Here is a 21,759-nt window from a genome sequence, read left to right on the forward strand (position 1 = left end):
TGACTTATTACATTCAATAAAGAACTGAGAGGACTGAGTTTATAGCCTCCCCTTGATGCATTTACAGTATCTATTTCATCATGTTTTATTTATATTCTATATAAATACAGTGAGCTCCAAAAGTATTGGGACAGCTACATTTTTGTTGTTGTTGTTGTTTTGGCTCTGTATTCCCGCACATTGGATTTGAAATGATACATGAGGTTAAAGTGCAGACTGTCAACTTTAATTTGAGGGTTTTTTCTTCCATATCGGATTAACCGTTTACAAATTACAGCAGTTTTTGTACATAGTCCCCCCATTTAAGCGGACCAAAAGTATTGGGACAAATTCACTTATATGTGTATTAAAGTAGTAAAAAGTTATGTATTTGGTCCCTATTCATAGCACGCAATGATTACATCAAGCTTCTGACTCTACAAATTTGTTGGATGCATTTGCTGTTTGTTTTGGTTGTGTTCCAGATTATTATGTGGCCAATAGAAAATAATGGTAAATAATGGATTGTGTCATTTTGGATTCACTTTTATTGTAAATAAGAATATAATATGTTTCTAAACACTTCTACATTAAAGTGGATGTTACCAGGATTACGGATAATCCTGAATGAATCGTGTGTAATGATGAGTGAGAAATGATGAGGCATAAATTTAAAAAATGTTAACCTCCCCATTATTGTAAAGGTTGTCTTGGGGGTATGATATTTGTGAGTCTGTAACTTTCTCTCTTATCATTATTCACAATTCATTCTGGATGTGTGTGTATGACCTTGTGTGTTTTGGGGTAAAGTCATGTAGGAAACCATTTTTGTTTGGTGAAAGTAAGCAATGTTTTTTGGGAGAAAAATATCTAAGTATCTAAGTGATAATAAGCTATGATTTATATGTTTCATGAATACATGTTATGATATTTACTTCAGTCAGTAATGAGTCTGCCCTGTACCTTATTTTCAAAAGTATTGAATAGTATCAGTTGAATACTATTAGAGTTTAAGGCACAAGTATTGTACTGTTTTTGAGTGTGGTGATATGATATAGATGCTCAATCCCAAAAGTGTAATGTAACACAGATGTTAAACACATTACTAAACACTGGCTGTAATAAACCACTTCATCCCCATCAGCACAATCATTACACTTCACTATCTTCATAATATCCCACATAACACTACAGGTATGGCAGATAGTCTGACTCTGCAGAGAAGTAATCAAGTCATCTACTGTATCTCTACTATCCAGAGATTACCATTGTGGTCTTGTCCAGCTGAATGAAAGCGGTGTGTCTTGAACTCTTCCCTGTGTGTTTTTGGCATGATCACTGGAATTTGAGAAGCTATTTGTGTTCTTGTTATGTTTACCATCGGAAAATAGGTATTTTCTCATTTAATAAAAATTCTGCAGGTGAGTATAGGAGTATGGAGAGGTTGGGAGCCCATAAACACGGAAACAAATCTGTACCGACATGAGAGGCGTGTGTGTGTGTTGTTTCTAATTCATCTGTAGCATGTCGAGCCTTTGGGGAAATACAGTTCTAAAACACATATATGAGAGAGAAGAGAGGGAGAGGGTCCCTGTTGCATGTGTGCTTCTGGAGAGTGTTACTAAACTATGCAGTGTTCATCCCTTTTTGGATCTAAACTGATGGGAAGATACAATGTTGCCAAATAGTCTTGCCAGAATTTAGTTAATAATGCTACAAGACAAGAATATGTCAGATTTTATTACTGATCTGGTATTTGATTATTGGATTTAGAGGACCATTTTCTATGACACATGTAATTATTGTACATTGTAAGTGTTCATTTGAAAAGTCTAATATCATGATGTTAATCCACACAATCTTCCATTCAAATCACCAAATGAGGGGGAGTGGGGACCATGAAAGACCATGAAGATTGATCCTCTGAGCAACTGCTGTACGCATCGAGATACCATTCGACAAACGGAGGCAAACCTGTGAGACTTTACGGACACCGTAGAATGTGACGCAATCACTGTTCGATGATTGACAAATCCGTGCATCAATGAAAATCCTAGATGTCTGGGCGAGAATAGGATACAATACTAGAGTGAACCAATGTGTTTGCAAGGTTGTTCGAGGAGTAGTTGATCTCGTTACTAAGCAGCAGCAATAGCAGTAAGCCTGTATGTTCTAGTTATCTAGAGGGAGAAATTAGTCAAATTTTTGTTGTCCAATGGATAGTCTTTTTATCTCCAGGTTTGTACACATAGTCTTCAGTTTTTGCATATCGAATAACCTAGTTGTCTTATAATATTACCCGAGGACACCTTTGTAGTTGTTTATCAGCCCAATGGACTGTAGGCTAAATATTATATCGTTTTCACAACATTGTCTGAGCTCGATGGCTTTTACCTAGCTAAATTACATTATAGAATGTTTGTTCGCCTTTGTTCCACAGAGCGGTACATTTTGTTACACTGTTGATTATTTGTTACACGCTCTAGTAACGGTTACAATGTTTCATTTGTTGCACGCTCAAATTAAACTGTTACAATGTTTCATTTGTTGCACGCTCAAATTAAACTGTTGCAATGTTTCATTGCAGAATCAATCTCGTTCGACAGGATATAATGTAGCGGTTCTCATTAGGGATACCAGTAGATTTAAAGTTTAAAACCAAGCCATTTAAAGTTGAACTTCTTCCCATCATCAATATGGCCTCCTCAAGGTAACTGTCAAATTGCTTTAACTTTTTATTTTTTAGAAACATACACTGCTCAAAAAAATTAAGGGAACACTAAAATAACACATCCTAGATCTGAATGAATGAAATATTCTTATTAAATACTTTTTTCTTTACATAGTTGAATGTGCTGACAAAAAAATCACACAAAAATTATCAATGGAAATCAAATTTATCAACCCATGGAGGTCTGGATTTGGAGTCACACTCAAAATTAAAGTGGAAAACCACACTACAGGCTGATCCAACTTTGATGTAATGTCCTTAAAACAAGTCAAAATGAGGCTCAGTAGTGTGTGTGGCCTCCACGTGCCTGTATGACCTCCCTACAACGCCTGGGCATGCTCCTGATGAGGTGGCGGATGGTCTCCTGAGGGATCTCCTCCCAGACCTGGACTAAAGCATCCGCCAACTCCTGGACAGTCTGTGGTGCAACGTGGCGTTGGTGGATGGAGACATGATGTCCCAGATGTGCTCAATTGGATTCAGGTCTGGGGAACGGGCGGGCCAGTCCATAGCATCAATGCCTTCCTCTTGCAGGAACTGCTGACACACTCCAGCCACATGAGGTCTAGCATTGTCTTGCATTAGGAGGAACCCAGGGCCAACCGCACCAGCATATGGTCTCACAAGGGGTCTGAGGACCTCATCTCAGTACCTAATGGCAGTCAGGCTACCTCTGGCGAGCACATGGAGGGCTGTGCGGCCCCCCAAAGAAATGCCACCCCACACCATGACTGACCCACCGCCAAACCGGTCATGCTGGAGGATGTTGCAGGCAGCAGAACGTTCTCCACGGCGTCTCCAGACTCTGTCACGTCTGTCACATGTGCTCAGTGTGAACCTGCTTTCATCTGTGAAGAGCACAGGGCGCCAGTGGCGAATTTGCCAATCTTGGTGTTCTCTGGCAAATGCCAAACGTCCTGCACGGTGTTGGGCTGTAAGCACAACCCCCACCTGTGGACGTCGGGCCCTCAACCACCCTCATGGAGTCTGTTTCTGACCGTTTGAGCAGACACATGCACATTTGTGGCCTGCTGGAGGTTATTTTGCAGGGCTCTGGCAGTGCTCCTCCTGCTCCTCCTTGCACAAAGGCGGAGGTAGCGGTCCTGCTGCTGGGTTGTTGCCCTCCTACGGCCTCCTCCACGTCTCCTGATGTACTGGCCTGTCTCCTGGTAGCGCCTCCATGCTCTGGACACTACGCTGACAGACACAGCAAACCTTCTTGCCACAGCTCGCATTGATGTGCCATCCTGGATGAGCTGCACTACCTGAGCTACTTGTGTGGGTTGTAGACTCCGTCTCATGCTACCACTAGAGTGAAAGCACCGCCAGCATTCAAAAGTGACCAAAACATCAGCCAGGAAGCATAGGAACTGAGAAGTGGTCTGTGGTCACCACCTGCAGAATCACTCCTTTTTTGGGGGTGTCTTGCTAATTGCCTATAATTTCCACCTGTTGTCTATTCCATTTGCACAACAGCATGTGAAATTTATTGTCAATCAGTGTTGCTTCCTAAGTGGACAGTTTGATTTCACAGAAGTGTGATTGACTTGGAGTTACATTGTGTTGTTTAAGTGTTCCCTTTATTTTTTTGAGCAGTGTATTTACTTAGCATTTGCATTGGGTTTCCCTGACCATAGTATTAGTTCTTGTTGAATGAATAGAAATAGACTATGCATAGCATGCCTAATTTGCTTGTGAAACTGTCCTCCATTTCAGTGATCTTCGGGAGAAATTACGAAAGAAACGACGGGCGCTACAACAGACTCTGCAGGTCAAAGACGACGTGGATACAGATACCCAGGTAGTGCATAACATACAGTCAGTCATATACAATCGCTCGGACTAGTTTGCTCCTGAGGTTTTGAGAGTATCTCCAAATGTATTGTTGTCATAGCGCTTCACTCTAGTAACACAACTGACCCACTATGTGCCTACCATTACTCTACATTCAATTGAAATCAAATCCAATTTTACTAGTCACATGCGCCGAATACAACAGGTATAGACATTACAGTGAAATGCTTACTTACGAGCCCCTAACCAACAATGCAGTTTAAACAAAATACGGATAAGAATAAGAAATAAAAGTAACAAGTAATTAAAGAGCAGCAGTAAAATAACAATAGCGAGACTATATACAAGGGGATACCGGTACAGAGTCAATGTGTGGGAGGCACCAGTTAGTTGAGGTAATATGTACATGTAGGTAGAGTTATTAAAGTGACTATGCATAGATGATAACAGAGAGTAGCAGTGGTGTAAAAGAGAGGGGAGGGGAGGCAATGCAAATAGTCTGGGTAGCCAATTGATTAGGTGTTCAGGAGTCTTATGGCTTGGGGGTAGAAGCTGTTTAGAAGCCTCTTGGACCTAGACTTGGTGCTCCGGTACCGCTTGCCGTGCAGTAGCAGAGAGAAAAGTCTATGCCTAGGGTGGCTGGAGACTTTGACAATTTTTAGGGCCTTCCTCTGACACCGCTTGGTATAGAGGTCCTGGATGGCAGGAAGCTTGGCCCCAGTGATGTACTGGGCCACTCGCACTACCCTCTGTAGTGCCTTGCGGTCGTAGGCCAAGCAGTTGCCATACCAGGCAGTGATGCAACCAGTCAGGATGCTCTCGATGGTGCAGCTGTAGAACCTTTTGAGGATCTGAGGACCCATGCCAAATCTTTTCAGTCTCCCGAGGGGGAATAGGTTTTGTCGTGCCCTCTTCATTACTGTCTTGGTGTGCTAGGACTATGTTAGTTTGTTGATGTGGACACCAAGGAACATGAAGCTCTCAACCTGCTCCGCTACAGCCCTGTAGATGAAAATGGGGGTGTGCTCAGTCCTCTTTTTCCTGTAGTCCACAATCATCTCCTTTGTCTTGGTTACGTTGAGGGAGAGGTTGTTTTCCTGGCATCATACGGCCAGGTCTCTGACCTCCCTATAGGCTGTCTCGTCGTTGTCAGTGATAAGGCCTACCACTGTTGTGTCATGGGAAAACTTAATGATGGTGTTGGAGTCGTGCCTGGCCGTGCAGTCATGAGTGAACAGGGAGTACAGGAGGGGACTGAGCATGCACCCCTGAGGGGCCCCTGTGTTGAGGATCAGCGTGTGTTGCTACCTACCCTTATCACCTGGGTGCGGCCTGTCAGGAAGTCCAGGATCCAGTTGCAGAGGGAGTTGTTTATTCCCAGGGTCCTTAGCTTATTGATGATCTTTGAGGGCACTATGGTGTTGAACGCTGAGCTGTAGTCAATGAATAGCATTCTCAACTAGGTGTCCCTTTTGTCCAGGTGGGAAAGGGCAGTGTGGAGTGCAATAGACATTGCATCATCTGTGGATCTGTTGGGGCGGTATGCAAATTTGGGTGGGTCTAGGGTTTCTGGGATAATGGTGTTGATGTGAGCCATGACCAGCCTTTCAAAGCACTTCATGGCTACAGATGTGAGTGCTACGGGTCTGTAGTCGTTTAGGCAGGTTAGCTTAGTGTTCTTGGGCACAGGCACTATGGTGGTCTGCTTAAAACATGTTGGTATTACAGACTCGGACAGGGAGAGGATGAAAATGTCAGTGAAGACACTTGCCAGTTGGTCAGCGCATGCTCGCAGTACACGTCCTGATAATCCGTCTGGCCCTGCGGCCTTGGGAATGTTGAACTGTTTAAAGGTCTTACTCACATCTGCTGCGGAGAGTGTGATCACACAGTCTTCCAGAACAGCTAGTGCTCTCGGGCATTTTTCAGTGTTATTTGCCTCAAACGAGCCACTGGGCAGCTCTCGGCTGTGCTTCCCTTTGTAGTCTGTAATGGTTTGCAAGCACTGCCACATTCGACGAGCGTCAGAGCCGGTGTAGTACGATTCGATCTTAGTCCTGTATTGACGCTTTGCCTGTTTGATGGTTCGTTGGAGGGCATAGTGGGATTTCTTATAAGCTTCCGGGTTAGAGTCCCTCTCCTTGAAAGCGGCAGCTCTAGCCTTTAGCTCAGTGCGGATGTTGCCTGTAATCCATGGCTTCTGGTTGGGGTTTGTACGTACGGTCACTGTGGGGACAACGTCATCGATGCACTTATTGATGAAGCCAATGACTGATGTGGTGTACTCCTCAATGCCATCGGAGGAATCCCGGAACATATTCCAGTCTGTGCTAGAAAAACAGTCCTGTAGCTTAGCATCTGCTTCATCTGACCACTTTTTTATTGATCTAGTCACTGGTGCATCCTGCTTTAATTTTTGCTTGTAAGCAGGAATCAGGAGGATAGAATTATGGTCAGATTTGCCAAATGGAGGGCGAGGGAGAGCTTTGTATGCGTCTCTGTGTGTGGATTAAAGGTGGTCCAGAGTTTTTTCCCTCTAGTTACACATTTAACATGCTGATAGAAATGTGGTAAAACAGATTTAAGTTTCCCTGCATCAAAGTCCCCGGCTACTTGGAGTGCCGCCTCTGGGTGAGTGTTTTCCTGTTTGCTTATGGCGGAATACAGCTCATTCAGTGCTGTCTTAGTGCCAGCCTCTGACTGTGGTGGTTTGTAAACAGCTACGAAAAATACAGATAAACTCTCTAGGTAGGTAATGTGGTCTACAGTTTATCATGAGATACTCTACCTCAGGCGAGCAATAGCTCGAGACTTCCTTAGATATCGTGCACCAGCTGTTATTTACAAAAATACATAGTCCGCAGCCCCTCGTCTTACCAGATGCCGCTGTTCTATCCTGCCGGTGCAGCGTATAACCAGCCAGCTGTATGTTGATAGTGTCGTCATTCAGCCACGTCTCCGTGAAGCATAAGATATTACAGTTTTGAATGTCCTGTTGGTAGTTTAATCTTCCGCGTAGGTTTTCTATTTTATTGTCCAAAGATGACACGTTTGCTAGCAGAATGGAAGGAAGTGTGGGTTTATTAGATCGCCTACGAATTCTCAGAAGGCAGCCCGCCCTCCGGCCCCTTTTTCTCCGCCTCCTCTTCACGCAAATCACGGGCATCTGGACCTGTTCCTGAGAAAGCAGTATATTGTTCGCGTCGGCCTCGTCAGACTCGTTAAAGGGAAAAAGGATTCTGCCAGTCCGTGGTGAGTAATCGCAGTCCTGATGTCCAGAATTTATTTTCGGTCACATTATGTACAAAATATTTTTTTAAATAAGTTATAAATGAACAAAAAACACAATCTGTTGGCGGCACGTAAAACGTCTGCCTTCTTCTCCGGCGCCATCTTACTGACTTTGATACAGCTGTGAGCTTCTAGAGACAAGATACAAGGTACTTTATTGCCAGACAGAGGAAGTACAGGCTTTGACAAGACTCAACAAGTCCTGAAAGCGAGTCTCACCTGCACCCACTGAAGAAGTCAAATGTGAATACACATCCACACACAAACTGGCAGGGCTCTGTGTCTAAGTGCTCTGATTTGCCTGGTAGGCTCTGGTCCCAACCGACAAGAAGCAGAGTAAGGAGAGAGGACCGACGACTATGGAGGTTGGTGTGTTTTCTCCCATAGCCGTGCTGTGGCCTAGCCTGTAGTAGTCACCTTGTGTGCTGTGTTCTTGACTGCAGTCTTTTGACCTGCGCTGTTCACCACCTCGCCAAGAGACGTGTCCAGACTGCTTCTCTCTCTTTCCTCTGTAGAGTTCACTGAGTTCTATAGGTTGTGTGCTGTAGTTCTCTCCTAACATTCTACTTCTTCTTCTGTTTTCTTTCTCCCTGCTCGAAGGGGATATATTATTTATATATCACTCTAAAAAGCAGCAGCTGCCTTCATATAAAGTCACAGGCCTACCTGTAGTATTGTAGGATGTCTATGACTTTGCACCAACTGTGTGTTTGTGTTAGGAGCTAACAGCTGGTGAGGAGGAGCCTGGAGATACATTGAGATGCAACCTGAAGGCTCAGAGACAGAAGAGGAAGAAAAAGGTATTAAAGTTAGCATTCACTGGCTCCTAGTCCTAGCTATAATCATCACCACTTTTCTTGTTGATTAATAGTCTTAAACTTAAACCCCTCTGTTATTACAGAGTAGTAGTACTACTAGTAAAGTATTTTCTGTCTGTTTCATTAAATGGGATACAAAATGTTGACACTTGCTCCCTCTCCTAGCTTGAGAAGGCGTCTACAGATGATACACCTGATGACTCAGTGGTGGAGCCCCATGATGAGACAGTGGTGGAGGTCACTGCTGTTCAACAGATCAGCCAAGATGACGACAAACCAGAGAAGCCTGTCATCGTGTCCAGTCCCACTCACTCCCAGAGAGGAGGTGAGACTGTCTATCCTGCATGTCCTCTAACCTGGTCCTCCCTAGCCTATTGCTGTCAAACAGTAAATTGGCTTGACCATGAGCTATCACAGAGAGGAGTTGGTTAACAGCCCAAACAGACTGGACCACCAGGGTAGTTTCTCCCTATTCTGTCTCCCATAGGTGTTGTTTCAGACCTGTCTCTCCCCTCAGACCTGCCACCCCGGCCTCAGGCCAAACCTGCGCCCAGCTCGAGCCACTCAGAGAGCTCCACCATGAGACAGCGAATGAGAGACAAGCTGAGGGCAGCCAGGGTAAACACAGCCTCGCTCTACTCAACATTAATTATTGATTAACTATAGAGTCTCCTAATTTTGTACGATTTCCTTATCAAAGGGTTCAGGACCAAACTTCCTGTTTAATCTCCAGAAATCGTATTGTTTGATTGAAATTGATTGAAAATGTATTGTCTCTTGTACACTTCATCAGTCCAAAGCAGAAAGTCTTCTACAGCAGGAGGCTTCCTTGGAGGCGCCAGCTAGTCGCTTGCAGAGTCTCAGAGACAGAGACACTCTCACCAGGTTTGACAGAGAGGTGAGGACCTAACTTCTACTCACTTTCTTCACTGTCTATGTGCATATAGTAGTCCAGTACCAGCATCACTGTACTGAGATAATATTTTATTGGAGAATTCATTAACCATATTTTGAAGCATGTAGTTCACTATGCTAACTAGCCTGAAAGTGAAGGTCATGATCCGCTGATGTTTTACAGACAGAGCCAGACCTCAGGGCGGGGAGAGATGACCACTCTTCTCCCCTCAACACCAAAGTCAAGTTCCGAGAGACAGTCAGGAGTGTCAGGATAGAGAGTATAGTGAGTGGCCAAACTGCTCTCCTTTGGTTCTTGTAATCTAATAGATTGTATGATTAAGGTTAAGGATTTTATCAATGTCCTCTATTTTATTGCAAATGTAGTCGGAGACAGGTTTACCCACAGCGGAGGAGGCCTACAATTTTTTCACTTTCAACTTTGACCCGGAACCCCATGAAGAGGCGGGCAAAGGTCGTAAGAAGAGAAGGCCAAGGACAGAAGGGGAGAATGATGATGAGGAAGAGGAGGAGGAAGAGGTCGCTGAAGTGGACAGGGAACAGAAAGGCGAGAACGAGGAGCGGGTAAAACTAGCATAGATAATGAACCATTTAAGTCATTTAATTTGAATGCATCTCCTGAATTAATTGAAAGAAAATGTAATTGACCGAAACCCTGATTGAAAACAAGGGTAGACGTACTCCCAGAGTACAAGTGGCATATATTGTTGCCATGGATTGCTAATGATTGCAGCGTCTGTGTGTAATTAGCTGTAAAAGATATGGGACCCTGAGACCCTCCTAAACCAGTCAGCTAGGAACATGACAGGACAGTGTTTCTGGTCTTAGATCAGCATCGATGCTGAAGGCACCATATGTCAGATGAAAAGATTTCTCTCTTCTGTCTGTCATTTGATCTTGGTTAGTGAGAGAGGTCTGAGCCACATTGTTTTAAGACCGGTATTCCCAAACTGGGGTACGCTCAATGCCGTCTGGAGTACGCTAATTAAAAATGTGACTCACAATTAAAAAAATATAATACTTTTTTCCTTCACATTTTCAAACAGTCCATTTTATATTTTCCAACGGGGCTATACATTTGGGTGAGTTTTTTTCTCTCTCGCCTGAGTAGCCTCATTTCACTGCCAAAAATAAAATTAAACCATCTAGTATTCAGCGAAATAACAACACAATGTTAAATACAGGTAGCCTAGTCAAATAATTAACATCCAATCACATTAAACGTCTCTTGCGGGAATTCCACTAACATAGCTGCTGCTCATGTTGGTATCTGTACTGATGGCGCAAAAGCCATGACAGGGAGACATAGTGGAGTGGTAACGCGTGTGCAAGCAGTTGCTCCCGATGCCACTTGGGTACACTGCAGAATTCACAGAGAGGCTCTTGCTGCCAAGGGAATGCCTGACAGCTTGAAATACGTTTTGGACACTACAGTGAAAATGGTTAACTTTGTTACAGCAAGGCCCATGAACTCTTGTGTATTTTCTGCACTATGCAATGATATGGGCAGCGACCGTGTAACGCTTTTACAACATACAGAAGTGCGCTGGTTATCAAGGGGCAATGTATTGACAAAAAAAAAAATTAATTGAGAGAGCTTAAAGTTTTCTTTACTGACCATAATTTTCACTTGTCTGACCGCTTGCATGATGACGAGCTTCTCACACAACTGGCCTATCTGGGTGATGTTTTTTCTTGCCTGAATGATCTGAATCTAGGATTACAGGGACTCTCCGCAACTATATTCAATGTGCAGGACAAAATTGAGGCTCTGATTAAGAAGTTGGAGCTCTTCTCTGTCTGCATTAACAAGGACAACACACAGGTCTATCCATCGTATGATTTTTTATTTTTGTGTGCAAATGAACTCAAGCTTACGGACAACGTCAAATGTGATGTAGCGAAGCACCTGAGTGAGTTGGGTGCGCAATTACGCAGGTACTTTCCAGAAATGGATAACACAAACAACTGGATTCGTTATCCCTTTTATTTAAAAAACCAGGTAGGCTAGGTGAGAACAAGTTTTCATTTGCAACTGCGACCTGGCCAAGATAAAGCAAAGCAGTTCGACACACAACAACAACACAGAGTTACACATGGAATAAACAAACATACAATCAATAATACAGTAGAAAAATCTATATACAGCATGTGCAAATGAGGTAGGATAAGAGAGGTAAGGCAATAAATAGGCCATGGTGGCGAAGTTATTACAATATAGCAATTAAACACTGAAATGGTAGGATGTGCAGAAGATGAATGTGCAAGTAGAGATACTGGGTTGCAAAGGAGCATGATAAATAAATACAGTATGGGGATGAGGTAGATTGGATGGGCTATTTACAGATGAGCTATGTACAGGTGCAGTGATCTGTGAGCTGCTCTGACAGCTGGTGCTTAAAGCTATTGAGGGAGGTAAGAGTCTCCAGCTTCAGAGATTTTTGCAGTTCGTTCCAGTCATTGGCAGCAGAGAACTGGAAGGAGAGGCGGCCAAAGGAATAATTGGCTTTGGGGGTGACCAGTGAGATATACCTGCTGGAGCGCGTGCTACGGGTGGGTGCTGCTATGGTGACCAGTGAGCTGAGATAAGGCGGGGCTTTACCTAGCAGAGACTTGTAGATGACCTGAAGCCAGTGGGTTTGGCGACGAGTATGAATCGAGGGCCAGCCAACGAGAGCATACAGGTCGCAGTGGTGGGTAGTATATGGGGCTTTGGTGACAAAACGGATGGCACTGTGATAGACTGCGTCCAATTTGTTGAGTAGAGTGTTGGAGGCTATTTTGTAAATGACATCGCCGAAGTCGAGGATCGGTAGGATGGTCAGTTTTACGAGGATATGTTTGGCAGCATGAGTGAAGGAATCTTTGTTTGCGAAATAGGAAGCCGATTCTAGATTTAATTTTGGATTGGAGATGTTAATGTGAGTCTGGAAGGAGAGTTTACAGTCTAACCAGACACCTAGGTATTTGTAGTTGTCCACATATTCTAAGTCAGAGCCGTCCAGAGTAGTGATGCTGGACGGGCGGGCAGGTGCGGGCAGTGATCGGTTGAAGAGCATGCATTTAGTTTTACTTGCATTTAAGAGCAGTTGGAAGCCATGGAACGAGAGTTGTATGGCATTGAAGCTCATCTGGTGGTTAGTTAACACAATGAAGGGCCAGAGGTATACAGAATGGTGTCGTCTGCGTAGAGGTGGATCAAAGAATCACCAGCAGCAAGAGCGACATCATTGATGTATACAGAGAAGAGAGTAGGCCCGAGAATTGAACCCTGTGGCACCCTCATATTCATGCCCTGCCTCCAGTCCACTTACCGATATCTGAACAAGAGAGCCTCATCGAAATTGCAACAAGCGGTTCTGTGAAAATTTAATTTAATCAGAAGCCACTGCCAGATTTCTAGATTGGGCTGCGCTCAGAGTATCCTACCTTGGCAAATCGCGCTGTTAAGACACTGATGCTCTTTGCAAATATATGGATATTAATGGAAATCTATGCAAATGAATACCATTTAAATGTAGATATTTTTTGCATTGGATATATTTACCATATCATATGGAGACAAACATTTTATCTTATCATAAGTATACATAATTTCAAAATTATTAAATCCTTCCAATAGAAATAAAACGAATTGAACTTTATTTTAAATGAGTTGACTCTTCACATGGGATGATTTCAACAAAAGAAAGGGAATATTGGATGATCCAACGCATCTCCCAAAAATGTTTCAACATACTTCTGTAAAATGACAGTCTAGAAACTAAAGCTTTGGTTGTCTTCCTCTCAGGCTTCCATGTCTTCTCCCTGGACCTACTCAATATCCTCCTCCTTGATCATCAGACTCTGAGGCCTCATCTTCACTGTCATTTTCCAACCTTGTTGAGGATGGTTCGTTGTCAGGCTCAAAAAGCCTCAAATTTGCCCGGATGGCCACCAATTTTTCAACCCTTGTATTGGTCAGACTGTTGCGTGCTTTGGTGTGTGTGTTCCCAAACAAAGACCAGTTGCGCTCTGAGGCAGCTGATGTTGGTGGTATTTGGAGGATGGAGGCAACAGGAGAAAGACCCTCAGATCCACAAAGTCCCTTCCATCAGGTGGCTGATGAGATATGTTGGCACGACTGCCATATTGCATCTCCATCCCAAAGCCCTTACTTGGAAGTGTACTTTGCCAGACTACCGAGGTGGCGAGACATGATAGTTATGACACCATAGGCCTTGTTGATCTCTGCACCAGACAGAATGCTCTTGCCAGCATACTTGGGGGTCCAACATGTACGCTGCGGCGTGTATGGGCTTCAGGCAAAAGTCGTCACGCTTTTTGATGTATTTCAGAACTGCAGTTTCCTCTGCTTGGAACCACAGTGAAGTGGGCAGGGCAGTACGGATTTCTTCTCTTACATCTGCAAGCAGAGTCTGAACATCAGACAGGATGGCATTGTCTCCCTCAATCTGTGCAATGGGTACTGCTATAGGTTTCAGGAGTTTGTCTGCTTACCACTCACTCACAAAATACATAATCCAGGAGGATCCTCTTGATGGGGCTGTCCATATCGGCAGACTGTGATATGGCCATTTCTTGGAGACTCCTTCCCCTCCAGGAGACTGTCAAACATGATGACAACACCACCCCAACAGGTGTTGCTGGGCAGCTTCAATGTGGTGCTCTTATTCTTCTCATTTTGCTTGGTGAGGTAGATTACTGCTATAACTTGATGACCCTTCACATACCTAACCATTTCCTTGGCTCTCTTGTAGAGTGTATCCATTGTTTACAGTGCCATTATGTCCTTGAGGAGCAGATTCAATGCATGAGCAGCACAGCCAATTGGTGGGATGTAAGGGTAGGACTCCTCCACTTTAGGCCAAGCAGCCTTCATGTTCGCAGCATTGTCTGTAACCAGTGCAAATACCTTCTGTGGTCCAAGGTCATTGATGACTGCATTCAGCTCATCTGCAATGTAGAGACCGGTGTGTCTGTTGTCCCTTGTGTCTGTGCTCTTGTAGAATACTGTTTGAGGGTTGGAGATGATGTAGTTAATTATTCCTTGCCCACGAACATTCGACCACCCATCAGAGATGATTGCAATACAGTCTGCCTTCTCTATGATTTGCTTGACCTTCACTTGAACTCTGCATCCAACAAATGAGTAGATAAAGCATGTCTGGTTGGAGGTGTGTATGCTGGGCAAAGAACATTCTGAAATCTCTTCCAATACACATTGCCTGTGAGCATCAGAGGTTAACCAGTTGCATACACAGCTCGAGCAAGACATTCTTCAGCATTTCTCTGACTACGTTCCTCTATTGAGTCAAAAAAACTTCTGATTCCAGGAGGACCATGAGCTGTTGCTATCGATAAGGTGTCTGATTCATCATTTTCACCTCGAATAGAAGTGAAAATGAGGGACTTTTGTCCGAGGTTGCTTGTTGTGAGCGCTGAGGGAACTTTATGCACTTGTCCAGATGATTCTGCGTCTTTGTTGCATTCTTCACATATGATTTGGCTCAGTATTTGCAAATGTACACAGCTTTTCCTTCTACATTAGCTGCAGTGAAATGTCTCCACACATCAGATAGTGCCTGTGGCATTTTCCTCTAAAGATTAGGAAAAGAAATGTTTAAAAAAAACAAATACAATTCCATGTACAGATAAATAGTTAAGCAGTTAGATTAAACGACTCCTTTGTACGATACATTTTTAAAATGAAACATGTATGGAAACAGGTGAATTAAAACTCAGTTAGCAGGCTCAAGCAAGCTAAAACCCACATGGTAGCAAAAACTAACTAGCAGAAATTGTTATGTTAGAAATGATTTAACCACACTTTGCTGTAGGCTACTATTTACTAGTTAACAAAAAATAATGTATGTCATATAAAATATATTCACCCCACCCAGTATTGTAATCAAAACTTACCAGAAAGCATGTAGTCCTTGGCTCAGACAGTGTAATAGTGTGGGCTCAATAGCATCTCATTAGTGTGCAAGATCTTGAGAATCAGCTGTACATGTGATGGAAGAGTGCGCTGTGCATACAGAGGGTTGCAATTCCATTGAATTGGGGATAGTTTAACCAAAATATGCCACAAGACCTAGAATTGCCTTATGTGTATCCCACAAAAAAGGTTCACTGTTATAAGCTAACTTTTTTGATGAATTTAAGCAAAATTCCCCAAATTCCCAGCTTAACTTCGGAAATTTCCAGAAAGTTTCCGACCATTTGCAACCCTAATAGGCACAGACTGTGTGTGGAAAATTATGTAAGACTGAGACTCTCTCCAATACAACTCAACATTGCAGAGTTATGTGCGTCCTTTCAAGCACACCCTGCTCATTAACCTGTGGTGAGTTATTTCAAATTTTCAATGAACAAATAAAGTTTTATGTAAGATGGCCAAATAAAGAGCAAAATTATTGATTATTATTATATTATTATTTGTGCCCTGGTCCTACAGTATAAGAGCTCTTTGTCACTTCCCACGAACCGGGTTGTGACGACAACTCACACTCATTCTTATGTTTAAATGTATTGTGTGTGGCAGGCTTGCAATGATGGCAAAAAACAAAATTTGATAGTGCGCTGACCCTGGTGCTAGAGGGGGTACGCAGCTGGAGGTTGAATGTTTGAAGGGGTACAGGACTATTAAAAAGTTTGGGAACCACTGATTTAACACACAGCATAGGCACATCACCCCTCTCTGTGAATTACATCAGTCTGTGTCCTTGAACAACATACAGTATGTCCAAAAACATCATCCTTAATCAATTAGTCATGAATCCTGTTAATAGCTTTAACAGTTGATGTTGTTCTTTAATAACACAGACCCCAAAGACCCTCTATGGCAGTATGTTTTGCTGGTGAAGACGGCAGTTTGGCAGTATGTTTTGCCGGCGAGGACACTATGGCTGTAGTGTTGATGAATCCTGTCCTCTGTGACCCCTCCCACCCCAGGATGAGGATGCTCCTCTAGTGAAAGATGAAGAGGATCTGTTCATTATCGACCAATCAGCACATGACTTCCTGGTGGTGAAGAGGGCAGAGTACATGGGCTATCAGAGGCGTCTTCAGAGCGAGAATGACTTCCTCTTCACCCCAAGCTTTTTGACAGGTACCCACCCCAATAAAAGCACACCTGTTATTTTGTACAGTCAGAACTATAACACCACTAGACCTGTAGTCTCAGAGCAGGTATCCACCCTACCCCAACCACACCTGTAGTGCAGCCAGACCGGTAGTCTGAAGACAGGCAACCACATCAATCTGAGGCCAGACAGAATCTTTCCTACAGCTAGGACAGCAGGTTAAGGACCCCCTTGTGGAGGACAGTCAGCCAGGCTCGCTATTTAAGGGCAGATCCCCCTGAAGTCTGAACAGCAACTCTGGAGTGTCCTCGGTATGAGATAGGTGCACCAACATAGCCATTCCCAGGAGAACATACCCACACCGAAGAACAGGTACCAAACCCTAACTAACACAGCCCATCTCAACTCACATTCCTCATTATGTGTGCACGGCATATATCATTGTGTTATAAGATGGTCTATGTACTCTATATATGTTGACGCTCTGTCTATTTATGCTTCAGTGCCAGCCTCCAGTAAAGTACCAGAGAACATGCAGCCCCGTTATCTGGAGGAGGAGGGGCTATACGTGGGGGAGAGGCCTCCCATATCCCTGACCAATCAGAACATCTTAGAGAACCGTGTCTTGAAACAACAGCAGGTAAAAGTGTTACTGTACCACTAGAACATGATGTGATCTTTAGTGTTCTGATAACAAACTTACCTCCAAGTGGGCGACGTCAGCATCAATTCTGATTTAGAGACTGTTCATCTGCTCAGGGGAGGAAGTGGTTTGGGGACGACGGCAGGATCATAGCTCTGGCTGACCCCATTAAAGAGTCGTCCACCAGACCCCCTCTGTTCCACATGGAGGAAGACCTGGACCCGGCTCTGCAGACTGTCTATAGGAAGGTAAATTAAAATGGACAATATAATTAATTATATTTGTATAACAAAGACACACCTCCACTGTGCTCGCCTCATGTAATCCTTATCTATCTATAGTACTCAAACTAGTCCTATAGCACCTGACATGTTTCTGCACTGGAAAATAATCACTTGTCTGCCATATCCTCTTATCTTAATATCCATTAATAAACATCAAAGCACATTGCTCTCCACACAAACAACCTTGCAGAATGTTCAATCCCAGTGTCACTGAACTGAGAAACTGCTGCTTACCCAATACATTATTGGGAGCTTGTATATAGAGTATGCAACTCTCTTTATTTATTTTTATAGCCTGCTGCTTGGCAACATGAATTGGCGATAATACTGTTCTTGATGAGTGTGACGTTTGGAAGTAGCTCCAGCTGTCAGATGAGTTCACCAGGACAACAAAGACTGTATTATAGCAGGAGGTTAAGAGTTACAATACAACCTGTTATTACTACAATTCCTTATTACTACATGATGTCGTTTATCTTCGTTCTCTCTCTCTCGGTCTCTCTCTGTCTGTTTCTCTCTGTCTCTCGTTCTCTCTCCACACACATATGCGGATATGATTACATCTGTAGTATGATACTCTCTAGAGTTCCCGTGTTTGATTAACTCTGTTCCTTTGTGGTACAGGCGCTGAAGTCAAAGCATGCCATTCAGTACATCGCAGGAGGGGGCACGAACGGGGATTACCAGCTGGATGTGGACGTCTCAGGGCTCATCTTCTCCCATCACCCCCTCTTCAGCCGGGAGCACGTCCTAGGAGCACGCCTGGCCCAGCTCTATGACCAGCACCTCAGCAGGCAGCACAAGAACATCACGGAACACCTCACTACCAAGGTAAAGCACAGAACATATAATGACTTCTATTCTAATTCTATTTGGCACAAAGGCTATTCAGCAGTGGCACTAACTCTGACTTACCCTCAACTGACTCCTCTCCTTCTCTAGATCTAGAGATTTCTAGTGTTATTTGTTTATTCAGTAAGTAAATGATGAGTGTCTTCAAGTAAAAGTCAAAGAATTGGTGGTCTAATACTGGTTTATGTCTACTGTAGCTGAATGGGTTGAGGAACGCTGTTCGGAACATGCTGGAGATCCACGGTAGGCAGGGCCTAACTCCTGTCATGCAGCAGAGGATATCTGAGTATAAGCAGGAGGTGAAGAACACTCGCAGGCTGCGGGACACTGAGCAGGAGAAGGACAGAACCCTGCTGAAGAGCATCATCAAGGTCTGGAAGGAGATCAAAGCCCTGAGGGACTTCCAGAGGTTCACCAACACACCATACAAGCTTTACCTCAGGAGGTAATGTAACACCCCATCATTTAGGACTCTGTGTTACTCTATTAAGATGGAAAAACATTGTCCAAAGTTACTGGTACTGTCACAATGTAGATGGCCCCTGCACTATGTGTAGTAGTGTGCTGCTGGTGAACTTGTTTATATGTTGATTGTTGTGGATAATCATGTGCTTGGTGTTGATAACTGATCTGCTCCAGGGAGGAGGGGGTGCGGGCTTCAGATGAGCAGGACTATGAGGCTGAGATCCAGGCTGAAGTGGATGAGCTGCAGGGGGAGATGGAGGAAGACTACCAGAAAAAGGTCACTGAGTACAAGAGACAGCAGGAGGAGTGGAAGGCCTGGAGGAGGAAACAGGTATGTTTCACCCCTAAGATTAAGTATGAGGGCCTTGAGAATCCTGGTTTATTAATATCTATTTTTTTATGACATACATTTTCTCACGCTCAGAAAGCCAAAGAGAAGAAGAAAAAGAAGAAAACCCAGTCTCAGGATGATGATGATGACGAAGACGATGATGATGACCAGTCAGAGGGTGACACGGAGCTGGGACCCTCGAAGCCAGACCCTCCTGAGGAACCAGACATGGAGGGTGTTGAGGAGCAGGTCAGAGAGAAGGCTTCTAGAATCAGGAGGAAACCAGGGGAACCCATCCTGATGCCTGAACTCACTGCATCTGGACCCATCACTCCTAATGAACAGTGTCCCAGGTACGAACAGGAACACAGTTAAAAGGATATAACACTTTCTGTCAGACATTTTCAGAGCTCTAAGGGACATGGTTTCTTCTTGACGTTAGTCTAATTTTGAGGTCCAACAGAGGGGTCCAACTAGAGGGGTTCCAAAAGTCCACAGAACAGGATATCCATATTTCACTTGCATGACTGTCTGTTCTTCCCCACAGGGGCGAGTTTGCTAGAAGAGAAGATGTTGCAAAGCGCTATCTCTTCACTAAGGTTTTATATAACAACAAAGAAGTCTCCAGAACAGACAATCGCTCCCTAAATTCTGATTTCAGAGTCCATTTTGGTCAGATATTCAACCTGAAGATAGTCAACTGGCCAGAAAGTATCAAGTTGCAGGTGAAGTTATGTTGGATTTCAGTTAATGATTTTTTAAACTAAATGATTGAACTAAATCAATGATATTATCGTAATTTATCTCCATGTTATCTCTAATGAATTTCTTTCTTTCAGACACATTTAAACCTCCTGTTATTCTTGTTCTTCTGTGGGTGTGTAGGTGTTTGAGGTGTTGGGCTCATCCACCTCCCTGTTGGCAGAGGTGTTTGTGCCAGTCCCAGAATCATCAGTCCTGACGGGTAGTGCCCCCTCTGAGGAGCTGGAGTTCAGCAGCAACCTGAGGGTCATGTTTGACCACGAGGCCGTCGGCAGTGGTACACACCCATACACACACTGTGCATATTTATACTTGGACATCTCTCTTACACCCTTCTCTCTCTCTCTCTTTGGTCTCTCTCTGCTGTCAATTTGCCCTGTCAGACGTGCCCTTCTCCTTTGAGGCAGACGGTAGTAACCGTCAGACCCTGCTGACCTCTGGGAAGCTGTCCTGCTGTGTGTCCTGGGCTATAGGGGAGGATGATGTACCCCTGGCCCCGCCCACCACTCAGTCCAAGGCTATGCACAGGTACAGTGAACCAATCCCATCCAAGTTACGTACAGTAGAAACACTATACCTAGTAAGGTGAATTACTGCAGTCCTATTTTATATTACTGGCTACATTCATAAATAAGTACATGTATTTCTCCCTCTCTTTGTCTGTGCAGTGGACTGAAACAGTTGGATGCCATCGCCTGCATTGGGGCATCTAGTCTTAATGATATGAAGAAGCTTGGGGAGTGGGCCACTGAATCTAGACTGGATCCCAATGACCCAAACAACGCAACCATCATGCAACTCCTAAAGGTGGGTGACTAGACACTACACATTACTAAGAGATCACAGGTCCATATTACCCAGCTGCCCCAGAGAGCAGGAGACTGCATTTAAATGTCTATACAGTCCCATATATTTGACTGTTTGCATGACCTCTCTCTTTCTCTATATCATAATTCGCTCTCTCTGTCCATAAGGTGGCCAGTAGTGGGGAGGTGACAGCTCCAGATTACTTCAGACTGGAGCAGCTGCAGGAGGAGTTCAACTTCCTGTCTGAGGAGGAAATTGAGCGGTCTCGCAGGTTCCGTCTGCTCCGACTCAGAAACCAGGAGGTGGCTGAGTTCCGTAACTATAAGTGTGTCCCTGCCCTGGAACGGGAGGTCACTGATAAGGTGTTCCAGGTAAGGCACTGTATTCTTTTATAAGATTACTAATAAGGTTTAATAAGCCCGAAAACATGTTCAACTTTATGATTTTTGTCCTTTTCAGGAATATGAGAGGAGATTGAGAGAAGGAGAAATCGTTGACACTAAGGATCACCTAGATGCACACAGAGCCCTGGTGGCCAAATACCTGCAGAAGGTGAGTAGATGTGTCGGGCAGTTAGCTTTGAATCTGGAGTCTTGTCCGTGTGGATCTGCTCATATTAATCATATTGATTTATTTGACTCTCTGTCTTTCAGATTAGAGAATCGGTCATCAACCGCTTCCTCATTGCCAAGCATCATTTCCTCCTGTCTGACCTGGTCCAAGAAGAGGAAGTTCCTAGTATTGGGTAAATACATTTGTGCATTTTCATACTTGTGAAATCATATCAAGGCAGAATTGTTGTGATAATATTCTTATATACTAGATAGAATATAGTCATTGTGCTTGTTTGACTCATCAGTGTATTTAGGTAGGTAGCACCACATGCTTTTGCTTTGCGTGTGTGACGAACTGGCATTTGCCCCAGTACTTGACTGGCTGTCTTTTGTATTGTATTGTTCAAATTGTTTTGCTCAAGTGTTTGTGTTTAGGTTAACGGGG

General features: G+C 43.9%; 1 protein-coding gene across 1 annotated transcript in view; it reads left to right on the top strand.

Moving 5' to 3' along the window:
• The first annotated feature begins 2,124 nt into the window (after window positions 1–2,124).
• The window catches only part of cc2d2a (coiled-coil and C2 domain containing 2A), a 29,467-nt gene continuing 9,832 nt past the window's right edge, over window positions 2,125–21,759 (top strand). Inside the window, exons 1-23 of the mRNA XM_039002632.1 lie at window positions 2,125–2,217; window positions 2,567–2,689; window positions 4,427–4,511; window positions 8,515–8,595; window positions 8,779–8,938; window positions 9,131–9,231; window positions 9,407–9,511; window positions 9,692–9,793; window positions 9,895–10,092; window positions 16,486–16,642; window positions 17,120–17,256; window positions 17,376–17,507; window positions 18,168–18,374; window positions 18,593–18,840; window positions 19,035–19,191; window positions 19,285–19,544; window positions 19,739–19,916; window positions 20,077–20,230; window positions 20,337–20,481; window positions 20,622–20,760; window positions 20,928–21,131; window positions 21,220–21,312; window positions 21,414–21,505. Of these exons, the coding sequence (XP_038858560.1) occupies window positions 2,676–2,689; window positions 4,427–4,511; window positions 8,515–8,595; window positions 8,779–8,938; window positions 9,131–9,231; window positions 9,407–9,511; window positions 9,692–9,793; window positions 9,895–10,092; window positions 16,486–16,642; window positions 17,120–17,256; window positions 17,376–17,507; window positions 18,168–18,374; window positions 18,593–18,840; window positions 19,035–19,191; window positions 19,285–19,544; window positions 19,739–19,916; window positions 20,077–20,230; window positions 20,337–20,481; window positions 20,622–20,760; window positions 20,928–21,131; window positions 21,220–21,312; window positions 21,414–21,505 (3,149 nt within the window). The 5' untranslated portion in view covers window positions 2,125–2,217; window positions 2,567–2,675. The remainder of the gene's footprint in view (window positions 2,218–2,566; window positions 2,690–4,426; window positions 4,512–8,514; window positions 8,596–8,778; window positions 8,939–9,130; window positions 9,232–9,406; window positions 9,512–9,691; window positions 9,794–9,894; window positions 10,093–16,485; window positions 16,643–17,119; window positions 17,257–17,375; window positions 17,508–18,167; window positions 18,375–18,592; window positions 18,841–19,034; window positions 19,192–19,284; window positions 19,545–19,738; window positions 19,917–20,076; window positions 20,231–20,336; window positions 20,482–20,621; window positions 20,761–20,927; window positions 21,132–21,219; window positions 21,313–21,413; window positions 21,506–21,759) is intronic.

Source organism: Salvelinus namaycush, chromosome 10 (genome assembly GCF_016432855.1).
Source record: "Salvelinus namaycush isolate Seneca chromosome 10, SaNama_1.0, whole genome shotgun sequence".
Classification (NCBI taxonomy): domain Eukaryota; kingdom Metazoa; phylum Chordata; class Actinopteri; order Salmoniformes; family Salmonidae; genus Salvelinus; species Salvelinus namaycush.